Source organism: Aethalodelphis obliquidens, unplaced genomic scaffold (genome assembly GCF_003676395.1).
Source record: "Aethalodelphis obliquidens isolate GAN/ISIS:26980383/991018 unplaced genomic scaffold, ASM367639v1 scaffold36, whole genome shotgun sequence".
In the NCBI taxonomy this organism is placed as follows: domain Eukaryota; kingdom Metazoa; phylum Chordata; class Mammalia; order Artiodactyla; family Delphinidae; genus Aethalodelphis; species Aethalodelphis obliquidens.
The window spans coordinates 13625590-13642970 of NW_020837980.1; the positions used below are offsets into that span (position 1 = coordinate 13625590).

General features: G+C 34.1%; 1 protein-coding gene across 12 annotated transcripts in view; it reads right to left on the reverse strand.

The window, feature by feature from the left end:
- PIK3C2G (phosphatidylinositol-4-phosphate 3-kinase catalytic subunit type 2 gamma) overlaps positions 1-17381 on the reverse strand; it is a 369692-nt gene that overhangs the window by 98895 nt on the left and 253416 nt on the right. For all 12 annotated transcript variants that reach the window (XR_003437791.1, XM_027129484.1, XM_027129485.1 and 9 more), the window contains 3 exons: positions 6240-6429; positions 5388-5509; positions 1644-1752 (listed from right to left, as the gene is read on the reverse strand). Coding sequence is in view for 11 of the 12 variants with exons in the window: in XM_027129484.1 (XP_026985285.1) it covers positions 1644-1752; positions 5388-5509; positions 6240-6429 (421 nt within the window). In the remaining variant the exon portion in view is untranslated. The remainder of the gene's footprint in view (positions 1-1643; positions 1753-5387; positions 5510-6239; positions 6430-17381) is intronic.

Here is a 17381-nt window from a genome sequence, read left to right on the forward strand (position 1 = left end):
GTCCAGGAAAATTCACAGTGAAAATTTTATAAATATTTTTAAGGAATGATAAAGAAAATACAATACTGTATATAAAAACTTGTGGGGTGCTATTAAATCTTGATTAGGAGAGAGGATTTAGAGTTTTAAATGGGTAAGTGAAGATAGGTTGAAAATAAACAAGTTAAATTAACTATCTGAGGATGTTATAAATAGAATGGAAGCAGAAGGAAGGAAATAATAAAGGTAAAAAATAAGTGAAACAGAGAAATAATACAATAGAGAGGGTCAATAAGTCCCACATTTCATTCTTTACAAAGATTGGTAAAATTCATAATCCTCTGGAAGTATGGATCAGGAAATACGTGTGAGAAATCGAAGAGTGAATACCTTTACAGATCCTATAAATGTTAAAAAGATTATGATAGGATATTATGAATAACTTTATGCCAATAAATTAGCACAAATTCCTATAGAAATGTAACTTAACAAAGAGACTCAAGAAGAAATAGGAAATGTGAAATGTCTTATAGCTCTTAAATAAATTGAATCTCCAGACCTATATGACTTTACAAATAAAGAAATAAAACCAGTTTTATACAAACTGTTCCAGGGAGTAGGGAAAAAAGCAATAACTCTTTGCAACTAATATTATGAGTCTAGCATGTTCTTGATTCTGAAACCTGGTAATGACTTTGTAAGAAGGAAAAACTCCAGGCCAATCTCTGTCATAAATAAAGATGAAAACAAATGCTAAAGAAAATGTTAAATCAAATCCAATAATACGTAAAAAGTATAATACATTACACCCATGTAGAGTTTACCCTAGTAATGCAAATTTGTTTAAAATTAGAAAGTTCTTCAGTGTAATTCACCACATTAGCAGAGTAAAGGAGAAAAATAGGATTATTGGTGATCATTGTGCAGCCCAGTAGATTCAGAAAAAAAATTTGATACATTCAACCTTCTTTGTAAAAACTATTGGCAACCTAGGAATAGAAGGAAACAAAATAATAAAGGGGACCTACAAAACCTACATACTTAATGAGGAAATATTAGACACTTCTTCCCTGGATTCAAGAATAATGTAGGTATATCCACCATTACCACTTCAATTCAATATCTATTGAAAGCCCTAGAGAGTACAAAATAGCAAGGAAAAGAAATACAATATATGAATATTGGAAAGAAAAAATAAACCCTTCTTATCCGCAGACAATATGATTGTAAGTTGAAAAACAATACAGATAATTATTAGAATTAAAAGTGAAGTTAGTAAGATTGTTGGGTAAAATGTCAATATACAAAATCAGTTCTATCTATATAATGGTGAAAAAACAGGAAAAGGATTTTTATAAAAAGTACTATATCTAGTATAACAAAATACTTCTAAGCCCTCTATGCACAGAACAATAAACAATTATTGAAAAAGCATTCTAAAAATACTTGAATATGATAATGGATTGAAAGATATTAAGATGCAATTTCAAGTAAAGTCCCGGTTGGTTTTTGCATGGAATTGACAAGATAATTTTAATCTGTACATTTGTTGAATAAATGTAGGACTAAAAATGTTATCATAAAGTATTTAAAAATATTCCCAGTAATAATACATAAAACAGTCCATATTTTATGTAAAAATATAAAAGTAAATTGTAACATACGTTTGCAACTTCATACGATCCATTTAATATCTGTTCCATGTAATGATTTAGATCTCTGAATCTTTTGTGATCTGAATTTGTAAAAGGTAAGTGCCACCAATGAGGAAACCTGTTTTAAAAGAAAAAAGTATATCTTCATTAGTTTGAAAATTGGCATCTGTATCTTAGAATTGTTCATAAAGTTAAGGCTGCATCAGTTGGAAGGGCCACTGAAAACGTTTTTTTAAAAAACCATAGAACGCATGATTAATTCTGAGAGTTTTATTAACATGGCTGTGGTCACTTGTGCTATTTTAACTATCATTGATATTAATACTAATTTAATTTAACATACTAAATTAATATACATTTTCCTTCTTACTGTATTTATGGCAGACCACACAATTTGTCCTTTAAATACATGTGGGGGGTTAATAAATACTTTCTGAAGTTTAATGATCCATAATTTTTCAAAAAGGTCATATGGTATTGTTTCCTCTGGGTTCACGAGGGACATTGCTACACTAACTAGATTAAACATTTTACAAAGCATATGCTTCCATCTGGTCTTTTGGAACAAAGTATCACTTTCCCCAGGGGTCTAGCTTGCAGAATTTCCTCTTCACTATCTGATGATTCATCTTGATGGGCTAGACGTTGATTACGACCAATTATTGGTGGCATGACCTATTAATGGGAAGCATTTGGCAACACGTTTTGCTGGTTAAATGTATCTTTTTAGGAACTATCTAGCGGCTTCCTCTGACTGCAGTCTTGCTGTTGCTTCCTTCCTCTTCTGCTTCCTCTGGGCAAAGGAGCATGGGGGATGGTGAAGGGTTGTTAGCAAACACACAGAAGTATGTGAAAACTGCAGGACATCCCATCCATTGCTTACTGTTGGAAGTGTCAGGGAAGTCCAAAATAATATTTCTGTGCATTTAAATAATTGACATTTTACTTTTTTACTCTTGCTTTACTCTTACTAAGGCTTAAAGTGTTAAAAATTTTCATCCAGATTTAATTATCATAAAAATTATTACCATATATAATTAATCAAAACATAGAAATACATTTGATAAACAGTGGTTTTGCTGGTTTTAAATATTAACTTGTATAACTGTGGATTAATTTTCTTTATTGTTAGAATAAAATGGAGTTCAACATCAGTTCTATTCCTTTTTTATAGATGTAGGTACTAAAAAAGTATTGTGTGTAAATAAGTACATGAGAATTAAGGAATTCAGCTCTAGTAATGTCATTCAGTTGTTTAAAATGCTTTTGAGTTATATGTCAAATATAACATAGTAATCAGTTCTTGAAAATGATTTTTTAGGATATTTTATCTGACGGTGCTATCATGTCCTCCCTCAATTTTGTTCACACCAAAGTTTAAGAAACACACAACCTGCAAACAGATTTGATACCTGGTTATTAGAGTAATTCATTTTCTCAGTACCAACACCAGTAGTTTGATTTGCCCTTTATTTAATCCTCAGAGATTTTTTACTCCCTGCGACAGTGTACCAAAATAAAATTCTGGATGGCTGGGAGAAGAGCAATGGTGAAATTAGGAGAGGAAAAGGAAATCAACCTTTCTCAAGCAGGTGACTTTTAAAGAAGACCATTAATTTCAAGGAAGATTCCTATGCCTCTGTATTCTCAGAAGTTGGAAGAGGTACAGTCTGATTTGAAGACCACTGTTACATGCTATGACTAATTTGAATTTTATTCTTTATGACTCTAACTTTCTGATCATACTTTCTAGATTGGGTTTACATAATTCTCATAGAGCTTCTCTTAGTAAATTTAGGAGTCAGAGGAAATCTTGCCCTCATCCTTCTTCTGTATGCTTTGCTATAAGCCAGAGCTCCTTTGGGACTGTTAGCATACAAATATTGTTCAAGGCACAAAGGACTAAATATTCCTCCTCTCCACACATTGCTTGAATGATTTTAAAATCAATTTAGGTCCCATTACCAGGCAAGAGTTGTTGAACAAAACAGAATCCTAACTAAAGCTGAAAACCGAGAAGAGGCATATGGAGAGAGATTACTGGCACTTTAAAGTTTTACAAGTTATACTAATATGTATTGGGGAGAGAAAAGAGTAGAACAGAGACATTTTTGAAACAAAAGGACAGCCATTTAACAAGAATGAACATATTTTTAAATCATTAATTATTAGGGTACAATGGAAACCACTAATGTTGAATTCAATATTTGCAGTCAAACTGAATATTTTTGCCAGTATTTCCTTTTCCTCAGTTATTACATTAGATGTTTTCTGATAACTCTTAAAGCTGATGTTGTCTTTAAGTTTCCACAATGACATTCCTTCCCTCTCAGTCTCTTGAATGTGCTCTTACTCTGATGACTTTCTGATGTTTAAAGCATCTGTATTTCAAAATCTCTGTGACATCTGCAAGTATAGTTTTTCATCAATGTGAACTACACAGTCTTCAAAATAATGCACACTATCTCTCCATCCATTGGCAACGTTGTTTAGATTTACATTTTGGTAAGTGACTAAATCCTGAAAGTCTAACAAAAATCCACATGTACAAAGTATGTCAGGTCTGGTATGAACACTCATATTGTTAAAGGACAATTTACTCAACAAAAATTCTGGTATAGTTGGCTCTCCCTGTCTGCAGGTTCTACATCTGAAGATTGAACCAACTGTGGATTGAAATATTAAAAAAAAAGTCCGGAAAGTTCCAAAAAGCAAAATTTGAATTTGCTGCATGCCAGCAACTATTTACATAGCATTTACATTGTATTTACAACTGTTTACATAGTATTTATATTGTATTAGATATTATAAGTGATCTGGAGGTGATTTAAAGTATACAGGAGAATGTGGGTGGGTTATTTGTAAATACTATGCCATTTTATGTATAGAACTTGGGCATGCAAGGATTTTGGTATCCGTGGGAGGGGTCCTGGAACCAATTTGTGGATACCAAGAAACTACAAAATAGATAAGATGACATTTGATTTGCCTAAGTGCAAATATCATAATTTCTAAGAAGTTCACCTTTTTAAAGTCAAGGTGCACCTCTGGTCAAGATACACACTCAAGTCTGTAACATAAATTTGGCTAGCTCTAAATAATAAATTTTAGAAGGTTTATTTGAACAGAAGTATTTTCAATTACATTATTTATGCTTAATATTTTTTCATTACAACATGAACTGAGCAATGGTTTTCAAGACTGCAAAATGAAGATAATGACAAATTAAATTTGGATAACCCAAGTCCAAGTTAATAATTAATGATAACGAAAGTAAGTTGATGTTAATATATTTTACTTGTATACTAATTGATATTGACAAAATTTTCTGGTACAGCAAATAAATATATCAGAGCTTTTTATTGCAGTTATCTGTTGAAAGAGAAGATATATCTAATTTTGTTCTGCATTTTCAATTTCAATTTTATTTTTATAGAAAACACTAAAACAATCAAATTTAAAAACAGGCAAATAAAACAATTTCCCTGATGAAAAATAAAATTGGTTATGATTTTTTTTGTCTACAAAATCAATGGCTGAAAGCAAACAAAATTGAAAAGCTTTATTCTGTTTTATGAGACAAAAGGTTCTCTACTCTGAGAGCCATAGAGACTCTGCTGGGATAGGTTCAGTGGCACTGGAATCAGAATGTTGTGTTGTGTTGCCCACAAATAGAAAATCCCATAACCATAATTTTTCCTTATGTTCAGGGACAAGTACTAAAGTCAAAAAACAGTGGAGGACAGTCCTTACTCTGGGAGGGCCAATGATGCAAACTTCTTTTGAAGTTGGCTGTGAAGTTTTGAAAACTGGTCAAATGATTTTTCTGTCAGGCTTGTTTCATTGTTACTGTGAGTCACCTGGATTAGATAAAGCTGCAGAAAATAAAGAGACAAAATCAGAAGATGGCAATATCAACCTTCAATACATTCTAAAATTCTGTTTCATGTAAACTAAACAAAGTAAGAACCTCTCTGCAAAAAAAAAATCATCACAAAAGATAAGAGATGCAATTTGTAAAGGCAAAATTACCTATAAACACAGTATATAAAAATATCATAATCTTAGGTGCTGGGAACAGACTGCCTAATTTCTGATCTTCTTTTCTTGTGGACATTTTTTTTTTTTTTGCGATACGTGGGCCTCTCACTGTTGTGGCCTCCCCCGTTGCGGAGCACAGGCTCCGGACGCGCAGGCTCAGCGGCCATGGTTCACGGGCCCAGCCGCTCCGCGGCATGTGGGATCTTCCCGGACCGGGGCACGAACCCGTGTCCCCTGCATTGTTAGGCGGACTCTCAACCATTGCGCCACCAGGGAAGCCCCCTTTTTTTTTTCTTGTGGACATTTTAATTAGGTCTTGATTTATAGTCTACCACAGGGCAGAAACTGTTCTCTTTGGTCGTTCTCTACTAGTAGCTCTGGTTATTATAATTTCTCCTTGGAACATCGGCCTTAATGGCACTTCTGTTCAAACTGTAACTGATTTTTCAGTTGTGTAGCAAAAAAGAAAAATCATGGTATAAGGAGGAATGTGTAGCATAGTGAAGGGAAGTGTGAGATGTAGTCAAATGATATATAAGTCAAGATGACAGACTTGAGACTTACATGCCTAGTTTTCTTGCTGAACCCTAAAATTGCTGCTCTTTGGATTAACTGGGTTGCACTCATCGTACAGGATTCCCGGGAAAAAGTCTGCGAAGTAGATTTGGCAGGATTTATGGCTGTCATTTGTGCAAGTGTGTGGATCAAGTTATTCAATTTAACAGGGAAACACTCCAGACTTTCCTTTATTTTCCTAGAGAAATGAAAAAGAAAAGATAGTGAGTAACATTCCCCTGAGTTGACTCATTTCATTTGAGTTGTTTCCTTGTGTTAGATGTGGAAGAAAAAGTCAAGGACCATGCCTATTTATTTGGAGTCCAACTATTAAACATTATTTTTATAAACTTCAAATTCACATCTTGAACTGTTAGCAAATATAAAAGAAACTTTTGTGGTGAAATATAAAACTGTAATTGCAATGTTTGTATTTTGACTTCTTTTAAGTTTGTTTTTGATTTTTAGGGATGATTTTTAAAAAAACCAATTTGTTTATAATTATTTAAAATATTTACACAATTCCAAAAGTTAAATCTACAAAACAGTGTATATACCAAGAAGCCCAGCATTTATCCCTGAACTCTTTACACTATTCCCTTCTTCCCCCATACGTAAACAATTTTTAAAATTATGATTTAACTTTCATTGTTTTATTTTTAATTTTATTTTTGTGTTATTTGTGTCCCTCTGTCAACTCTCTTACAAAAAAGTTGTATAATACTATATTTAATATACACATATTTTATATGAAATGCTTTTCACTCTGGTTTTTTTTTCCTTTTTTTGCTTTGGTTTTGGTTTGTCTCCGCTTTATTATTATTATTATTTGTATGTAAGAAGGTTTGCAATTGTGTTCTAATGGTATAATAAATATCTTTAGATAATATCCTTTATCCCCTTTGCACCATCTTGTCCAGTATATGACTTGCAGTGTTATCCTTTTTATCCCAGTTAATACAATAAAGCAAACATTATGCTCATTCCACTTTTCATATGTGCTTCCTATTCCACTTCCATTTTTTATAGAGCTATTCTATCCACATCATATGGTATCTATACTATACATATTATAGTCTCTCTTTTAACTATCATTAAATATTATCTGCTCTACAAGTCTTTATGTCACATCCCTCCAGTCATTTTGACTATCTGATGGTCATTTTCCGATAAATTCCTCAGGAAGTGCTCAAGGAAATAAGTTTCTGAGTTCTGGGTGTTGATAACAGTTTTTCTGTGGCCTTTATACTCCAAAGTCAATTTTGCTGACTAAAACACCCTTGGCTCACATTTTCTTTTTTGAGGGTCATAAAAGTATTATTTAACTTTCTTTTGGAATAAAGGATTACTGTCCAAAACTCTGATGACATACTGAACTTCTTTCCCTTACAAATGACTTAAACTTTTTGCTTAGATGCTTAAAGGAAGTTTTTTTCCCCCTAAAAGTTCAATAGTTTTTCCAAAAATATGTTTCAGGTTTGTTACTCAGGGTAACTTTTCTCAATATACAAAGTGTCCTTTCAATATGTAATTTCAAGACTTTTCATTTTCCAGAAAACTTCTTTAATTATGATGTTAGTATTTCTTAAAATACTAAATATAAAATTCAGTTTTGATAGTTTTTTTAACATCTTTATTGGAGTATAATTGCTTTACAATGGTGTGTTAGTTTCTGCTTTATAACAAAGTAAATCAGCTATACATATACATATATCCCCATATCTCCTCCCTCTTGCGTCTCCCTCCCACCCTCCCCATCCCACCCCTCCAGGCTGTCACAAAGCACCAAGCTGATCTCCCTGTGCTATGTGGCTTCTTCCCACTAGCTATCTATTTTACATTTGGTAGTGTATATATGTCCATGCCACTCTCTCACTTTGTTCCAGCTTCCCCTTCCCCCTCCCTGTGTCAAGTCCATTCTCTACGTCTGCATCTTTATTCCTTTCCTGCCCCTAGATTCTTCAGAACCATTTTTTTTTTAATTCCATATATGTGTGTTAGTATACGGTATTGGTTTTTCTCTTTCTGACTTACTTCACTCTGTATGACAGACTCTAGGTCCATCCACCTCACTACAAATAACTCAGTTTCGTTTCTTTTTATGGCTGAGTACAATATCATTGTTTATATATACCACATCTTCTTTATCCATTTGTCTGTCGATGGGCATTTAGGTTGCTTCCATGACCTGGCTATCGTAAATAGAGCTGCAATGAACGTTGTGGTACATGACTGTTTTTGAATTACGGTTTTCTTAGGGTATATGCCCAGTACTGGGGTTGCTGAGTCATATGGGAGTTCTATTTTTAGTTTTTAAGGAACCTCCATACTGTTTTCCATAGTGGCTGTATCAATTTATACTCCCACCAACAGGGCAAGAGAGTTCCCTTTTCTCCACACCCCCTCTAACATTTACTTTTTGTAGATTTTTTGAATAATGGCCATTCTGACTGGTATGAGGTGATACCTCATTGTAATTTTGTTTTTTTTAATTTTATTTATATTTTATACAGCAGGCTCTTATTAGTCATCAATTTTATCCACATCAGTGTATACATGTCAATCCCAATCTCCCAATTCATCACACGACCACCCCTGCAGTGAACATTGGGGTACATGTATCTTTTTGAATTATGGTTTCCTCTGGGTACATGCTCAGTAGTGGGATTGCTGGATCATATGGTAATTCTATTTTTAGTTTTTTAAGGAACCTCCATACTGTTCTCCATAGTGGCTGTATCAATTTACATTCCCACCAACAGTGAAAGAGGGTTCCCTTTTCTCCACATCCTCTCCAGCATTTGTTGTTTGTAGATTTTCTGATGATGCCCATTCTAACTGGTGTGAGATGATATCTCATTATAGTTTTGATTTGCATTTCTCTAATAATTAGTGATGTTGAGCAGCTTTTCATGTGCTTCTTGGCCATCTGTATGTCTTCTTTGGAGAAATGTCTTTTTAGGTCTTCTGCCCACTTTTTGATTGGGTTGTTTGTTTTTTAAATATTGAGCTGCATGAGCTGTATATATATTTTGTATTGAGGTGCTCTTATGTTGAGTGCATAAGTATTTTCAATTGTTATATCTTCTTCTTGGATTGATCCCTTGATGATTATGTAGTGTCCTTCTTTTGCCTCTTGTAATAGTCTTTATTTTAAAGTCTGTGTTGTCTGATGTGAGAATTGCTACCTCAGCTTTCTTTTGATTTCCATCTGCATGGAATATCCATTTCCATCCTCTCACTTTCATCCTGTATGTGTCTCGAGGTCTGAAGTAGGTTTCTTGTAGACAACGTATATATGGGTCTTGTTTTTATATCCATTCAACCCGCCTATGTCTTTTGGAGAGAGCATTTAATCCATTTATATTTAAGGTAGTTATCAATATGTATGTTCCTATTACCATTTTCTTAATTGTTTTGGGTTTGTTATTGCAGGTCTTTTCCTTCTCTTGCATTTCCTGCCTAGAGATGTTCCTTTAGCATTTGTTGTAAAGCTGGTTTGGTGGTGTGAATTCTCTTAGCTTTTGCTTGTGTGTAAACGTTTTAATTTCTCTGTTGGATGTGAATGAGATCCTTGCTGGGTAGAGTAATCTTGGCTGTAGGCTTTTCCCTTTCATCACTTTAAATATTTCCTGCCACTCCATTCTGTCTTGCAGAGTTTCTGCTGAAAGACCAGGTGTTAACCTTTTGTGGATTCCCTTGAATGTTATTTGTTGTTTTTCCCTTGCTGCTTTTAATATTTTTTCTTTATATTAAATTTTTGATAGTGTGATTAATACGTGTCTTGCATGTTTCTCCTTGGATTTATACTGTATGGGACTCTCTGTGCTTCCTGGACTTGTTTGACTATTTCCTTTCCCATATTAGGGAAGTTTTCAACAATAATCTCTTCAAATATTTTCTCAGTCCCTTTCTTTTTCTCTTCTTCTTCTGGGACCCCTATATTTCGAATGTTGGTGCATTTAATGTTGTCCCAGTGGTCTCTGAGACTGTCAATCTTTTTATTCTTTTTTCTTTGCTCTGCTCTGCAGCAGTTATTTCCACTGTTTTATCTTCCAGATCACTTATTCCTTCTTCTGCCTCAGTTATTCTGCTATTGATTCCTTCTGGAGAATTTTTAATTTCATTTATTGTGTTGTTCATCATTGTTTGTTTACTCTTTAGTTTTTCTAGGTCCTTATTAAACGTTTCTTGTATTTTCTCCATTATATTTCCAAGATTTTGGATATCTTTACTATCATTACTCTGAATTCTTTTTCAGGTAGACTGACTATTTCCTCTTCATTTGTTTGGTCTGCTGGGTTTTTACCTTGCTCCTTCATCTGCTGTGTGTTTCTCTGTCTTCTCATTTTGCTTAACTTACTGTATCTGGCGTCTCCTTTTCGCAGGTTGCAGGTTCGTAATTCCCGTTGTTTTTGGTGTCTGTCCCCAGTGGCTAAGGTTGGTTCAGTGGGTTGTGTAGGCTTCCTGGTGGAGGGGACTGGTGCCTGTGCTCTGGTGGATGAGGCTGGATCTTGTCTTTCTGGTTGGCAGGACCACGTCCAGCAGTGTGTTTTGGGGTGTCTGTGAACTTATTATGATTTTAGGCAGCCTCTCTGCTAATGGGTGGGGCTGTGTTCCTGTCTTGCTTGTTGTTTGTCATAAGGTGTCCAGCATTGTAGCTTGCTGGTCATTGAGCGGAGCTGCGTCTTAGCATTCAGATGGAGATCTCTGGGAGAGCATTCACTGTTTGATATTACATGGAGCTGGGAGGTCTCTGGTGGACCAATGTCCTGAACTTGGCTCTCCTGCTTCAGAGGCACAGGCCTGACACCTGCCCAGAGCACCAAGACTTTGTCAGCCACATGGCTGATAGCACATGCTGAACTTTAGGCCTTTCTTGATATTTTTTTGATATATTACTTTGGTTTTATTTTTCAGGAAGTTAATTATATGTATACTGGATATTTATTGACTTCATTTCTTTTTGTTTTAAAGGTCCTCCTTTGTTTTTTTCATCTTTTTTTCTCTGGAGGTATTATCTATTGTGCTGTTTTTAATTTCTTCTGTGTTCTTTGTAGTTTACTATTTTTAAAAGTATTCTTTCTTTTATTTTCTAATTTTGGGGGGGGTTCAATCACTTCATTTCTGAGTTTTCTCTAATTGTAATCTATATTGTTCCACATATTTTATTATTTTCTTAATTTCTTTTAGATCAATTTGTAACGTAAGGATACAGTTTATCCCTTGTTAGAAATGTCTCTCTGGCATATTTTCATTGAAGAGATTTTATTTTGCATCTTATTTCTTTTTTAAAATTATAATTCTGTATGACATTCAGATATGATCCATTTTGCTTACTCATTTTAATATAAAATTAAACTTTCAGGAAGGAGTAGAGGCTTTTCAAGGGTCTGAAGCTTTCTTTTCTGTTGCTATCACAGTGGTAAAAACACTGTTTCATACTTTCTGAGATATTCCTCTTTGGCTTCTCTCTTTGCCCCCAATTTTTTCTGGATTGTGGTTTTCCTTTGCTCCTATGATCTTTCTCCTTTCATTTGGATTATAGTTCCAGCAGCTTCTCTTCAGCATAGGACTATTTCTAGGGAGGAATCACCAGTTACCTTTGAGAGTTTATAGACTTCTCCAACCTTTTCAGATTTGCCATGGAACCTTTGCCCTTCCTTGCGAATTGAAGTGTGTAAAAATCCTTCCCAGTTTCAGCTGCTAAACAGCTTATCAAATGGGCCCGCTCAGGTTTCCAGTGAGTACCTGTGGGCTCTGTGGAGTTCTGTTCTCAGGTCAATCAGATAACATGTTGCTTCCTTAGCTTCCTCCCATAAGATGCTGTTACAAAATAATTGTAACTTGATTTGCCCCATCTGCTTGTATTTTAGGATTCTTAGGAATACCTTGTTACTTAGTTTTGTTGTAGATGTTGCCCGTAGTTTTGGGGTTTTGCTACCCTGTTTGATCTGTTTTATGGAAGAAATATAAATTCCAGGGACACTAAAAAACTTGATTTTTAAAAAATAATATATAATTCAAGCCATACAGTAAAATATTAAGTAAAATGTGAAAAGTTCCCTTCATCCATCTTCCGTTGTCACTCTCCTCCCCCAAAATAACTACTATGAACAATCTGGTAGTATTCTTTTGAGCTTTCTCTATACACTTGCACAAACCAACAGACACACAGCCAGACACACTATTCTTACTCCTGTTACATGCCAGGTGCATGTTGGGATGTAGCAATGAAAACAAAAACAGACAGAAATGTGTCCCCTTAGAGAGATTATATAATGTGGAATTCAGACCATAATGAAATAAACATGTAAAAATATAGGATTTGAGAAAGAAATATATACCATAGAGGAAACTAAAATAGAAATTTGGGAGAGGGAATATGGGGTAGGGAACAGTGTTGTAATTTTAAGTAGGATGGTCAGGGACAGTCTCACTAAAAAGATGAGTTGAATGATTTGACAAAAAACTTAATTTGCCAAGAGCATAGGCCATGGAAATTTCTGATAGAGGAAATTCTAAGCAGAAACAACACTTCATCCAAGAGCTCAGAGGTAGATGGATGACTGGTGATTAACAGACAGCAAAGAACAGCAGAGTGGCTGACAGAGTGAGGAGTGGAAGAAGGGAAACAGACAGATAAAGGGAGCATGATTTTGTAAGAATTTCGAAGTTGTGTGAGATGGAAGTAAAAAAGACAGGATTCAAAAATCACAATTACATGAAATGTTGTAATTTGCTTTTTTAACTTAGTAATATGTTCTGGAAGAAAAACTTTATAGTAACTCATGCATAGTAAGTGGCCCCAAAATATATGTTGAATGAACAATCTACTTCAGAAAACAGAGCTAACTTATTTTTTTTTTAATGATCTATCTGGAAGTATAGATGTACAATGATTAATTTAACCAATTTTGTTTTTTCATTGCAAAGACCATTCTTTCCTTACTGATTCAACTTTGTCCAGTACCAAGGGTATGTATAAACATAGGCTTGTTTCTGGCCTCTTCGTTCTGTTGTACTCTTCAATTTGTCTATCTCTTTGTTAATACAACACTTTCTTAAATAGCAAGAACTTATAATAAATCTTGAAAATTCTTTTACCTTGTTCTTTTTCAGGTTTTTTTTTTTCATGATTTTAGGTCCTTTGACCTCCCGAATATATTTTAGAATCACCTTATCAAGCTTACCAATACATAAAATAAATGTGTAAGGATTTGTAAGACATTTCATTAAACTATAAATTAATTTGGGGAGAATCAACATCTCTGCAGTATTGAGACACGCAACCGCTAAACATGGCATATTTCTCCATTTAGTTGGGTCTTATTTTACATCTGTCTGTATAATTTTAGAATTTTTTTCTGTGGCTGTTTTCCATATATTTTGTTGGATTTATTGTGAATTGTAAATTCTAGCTTTTTCTAAATTTTATTTTAACTAATATTTGTTAATATATGAGTAGATTTTTAAGTCATTAATTCTAACAATACACTGTATATTCTTTTGAAATTTGCATGGACACAGTCATGTTATCTGCAAATAATGACAGAGTTTTCTGTCACCCTTTGCACTGCTAAGACCTCCAGTTCAATGTTAAATGGAAGTGGTGATAGCAGGCATTTTTCGTCTGTTTGATTACAGAGGAAAAGCTTTTAATGTTTTACCACTAAGTATAATGTTTTCTGTAGGTTTTTAGCTACATGTTTAAGGATATTCCTTTCTATTTCTAGAGAGTTTTAAAATAATGAGTGATTCTAAATTTTAATAACTGAATTTTCTGTATCTATTTAGGTGATCATATAATATTCCCTCTCTAACTTTTTCATTACTGAGTCTTGAATGTTAATCTTGTAACCACTTACTGTACTAAATTCTTATTTCAAAAATTTTAAAAAATTATATGGAACTGTTTTATTTGTTTTCTTATTCAAGTGGAAAATAACAATATAACAAAGCTTAAATATAGAGCTGTACTAACAAGATAGAGGCATTATTATATTTTTCCTGACATTAATGGGAATGCTTACAATTTTTCACTTAAAGAAGTATGTTTATCTAAGTTTCCTTCTATTCTGAGCTTACTAAAATATTTCCATGAGGAACAGATGTTGAATGTAATCAAACACTGCTTTTCTTGGTTGGCATCTATCAAAGTTACCAAGGAATGCCTTCTTTACAACAAATCAGCCATGTCCTCAAAGTTAAAAATGTAGTTCAATAATGTTTAATAATTTCCCCCTCATTTTTATAAAACTTCAAGCCCATTTATCTTGTTCTGGTATTAGACTTAAAAAAATCCAAATTTTTCCATTATTATACATCAATATTGGACAAAATTTCCTAAGAAGGTTAAAATATGACCCCGATCATTATTCATTTCCACAGTGTTCATTATTTTTAAAGATGTCCTTTGACTTTATGAATTTATGGGTACGTAGTGCAGTATAAAACATTCATTTCTTTCTTCATCAGTAGTTCAAAGACATGAAGGTAATAATAGCAGTAAGAGTATAATACTAATCATGATTTACAGAGACCTACCATTCTCTCACTCATTCAACAAACAGTTACTGAGCATATTTTATGTGTTGAGGTGGAAAGCTCTAGGATGATAGCATGTACTCACTTTTCATGAAGGTAGGCTTATGAACCATAAATCTTAAGTTCTGATGTACTCACACTCACATAATCTCAACTATGTCTAGGCCTTATTCTTACATCGCCCAGAAGTTAAGATGCAAGACTGGAGATGAAGGATGAACTTTTACGATAAACTTAGAGTTTTAATGCAGACTTTCATCTAAATGCATCTCTAGTTTCTCAAGTGGCAGATTTAACAGGTCAGATAAAATAATGTTGTTAAATATGACCCAATTTAGGACTGGGGACCTGAGAGCAGTAAGTTTCAGGCCTCTACGAGGATCTGATTTATCCAAGTGGCAGCTCTCTCTGATTTATCTATTTTAATGGCAGCTTCAGCCGGATTATGCTTTGGAGTATCCTTATGTTATAAATCCAAAGCAGCATCTAGAAGGATTCAGTTCTCAAATTTCCTAAGGAAATCCCCCAGGCAGTCTTGATAAACACTTCTAACTTCCTGCTAGGCACTGTTCTTTGTACTGGGACATAGAGGTGAAGGAGAGAAATCAGATTTCTGCCCTCAGGGAGTATATATCCTTTGGCAGGCACTGCACTAAATGCCTTATGTTAATCTTTTCATCCTTAGAGGTGAGCAGTAAAATTATTTTGGCAACAGATAAGAAAAAGACCTCAAGAAGTTAAATGCATACCAAAGGTGACATCATTTAGAAAGTAGCAAGGAAAAATTCTAACACATTTAGAAAGTCTTTGCTCTCATTGTGGATTATTTATAATGAACAGTCTTCCAACTTTGTCTTTAAGTGAGAAATAAGCCAATAAGTGAGTATGGAATTCCCAGGTGGTACAAAGGCACTAAAACAACGATCCTTTAATTTTTACATAGGAATAACCCTTAGACAGAAAAAAAATAATTAACAGTATTTCTGGCATCTAGGGAACACAGTCCAAAGGGGCATACATTAAGATAAAATTTCTTAAGCCATAGGTCCCATCTTAAACATGTGTACAAATTCTATTCTACTTCAGAACAGATGTACCTTTTTATAGGATACAAATATTTTAAATTGCTTATCATCAGAAACAACTGTTACTAATAGGTTTCCTAGCTATGTGTGTGTGAATGGGCAATGGAGTTTATCAGTCTCAGAAAACTCGGTTAAATCCAGAGGGTCGAATCTTTCACGTCAGGTTTAGCCTATAGGCAGATTTGTTTCCTCAGGTTAAATATTATATTTTTTGAACTCACATTTATATTAATATGCGACTACAAATGGCAAACGTTTCTTATCTTTTTTTTTTTAACACCTTTATTAGAGTATAATTGGCAAACGTTTCTAACTGCTTCATGAGCTACCTCAGAGTAACCATTGAAGAGAGATGCCTAAATGTGTGGAGTGGCGATCAAGAGAAGGTTCTCGGGCAACCCTTGACAGGAATTTCAACAAGAGCATATTTCTATTGCTGAAGTCGTTGATATCATTTTGCGGTTTGATAGAACACTGACCTATTTCACTGGTCAGTCTCTTTAAGAGTCGCAGGGAAATATTTCTCAAGTGACTTTTTCTGTGAAGGAATTTGCATGAGAATGTTCTTATTTTACCACGACACTGTAACTTTATCATATATAAATAGAAGAGTTTCAAGTGATTCACACTCCTCATGAACAAATTTCTTCATCTAACTCTCAAACTTCATTTTTGCTGCAGTGATTTTGGCACATGTAAAGAAGACATTACTTTTTTTTTTTTTTTTTTTGCGGTATGCGGGCCTCTCACTGTTGTGGCCTCTCCCGTTGCGGAGCACAGGCTCCGGACGCGCAGGCTCAGCGGCCATGGCTCACGGGCCTAGCATGTGGGATCTTCCCGGACCGGGTCACGAACCCGTGTCCCCTGCATCGGCAGGCGGACTCTCAACCACTGCACCACCAGGGAAGCCCCATTCCTTTTCCTTTTCTTTTTTGTATTGGAGTTACTGAGTGTCTAGCTCTGAGAGTCATTCTTAACTATTCAGAGGGAACAGTGAATTAATACAACTTTGTCATAATTTCTTTTATTCCATGAAGAAAAATAATGGTTCAGTGTTGAATTTGTAATCTATAATATAACTGACCAGCACTTTCTCATAGCTAAACCAATAAAATATGCTATCAGGAGAATTCCTATTTTGTTACAAATTTATATTGGACCAATAAGTATTCAGAAGTACTCAAAATATTTTTTAACCAAAAAATTAATATTTTAAATGAATTCAATGAATAATCATTGCTGATGCAGTCTTGGTACACAATTTTTTTAAAAGTTCCTCTCTATGCACTTTTATTTAAAAAAATTCAAGGAAAAGAGAGCACTTGATAAATTTGGTTGAATATTTACGTAACATGTATGTACATTTGTGTGAAGACAAAAATTTAAGCTTCATGTTCTAACCTTTTAAATAAAATAGATACTAAAAAAGCGTATCTCATGTTAATCCTTGTAGCTTTGATGGCATGGTACCCTAATTTGGGAAACACAACTTTAAGCATTTAGATTTTTTTTTACTATT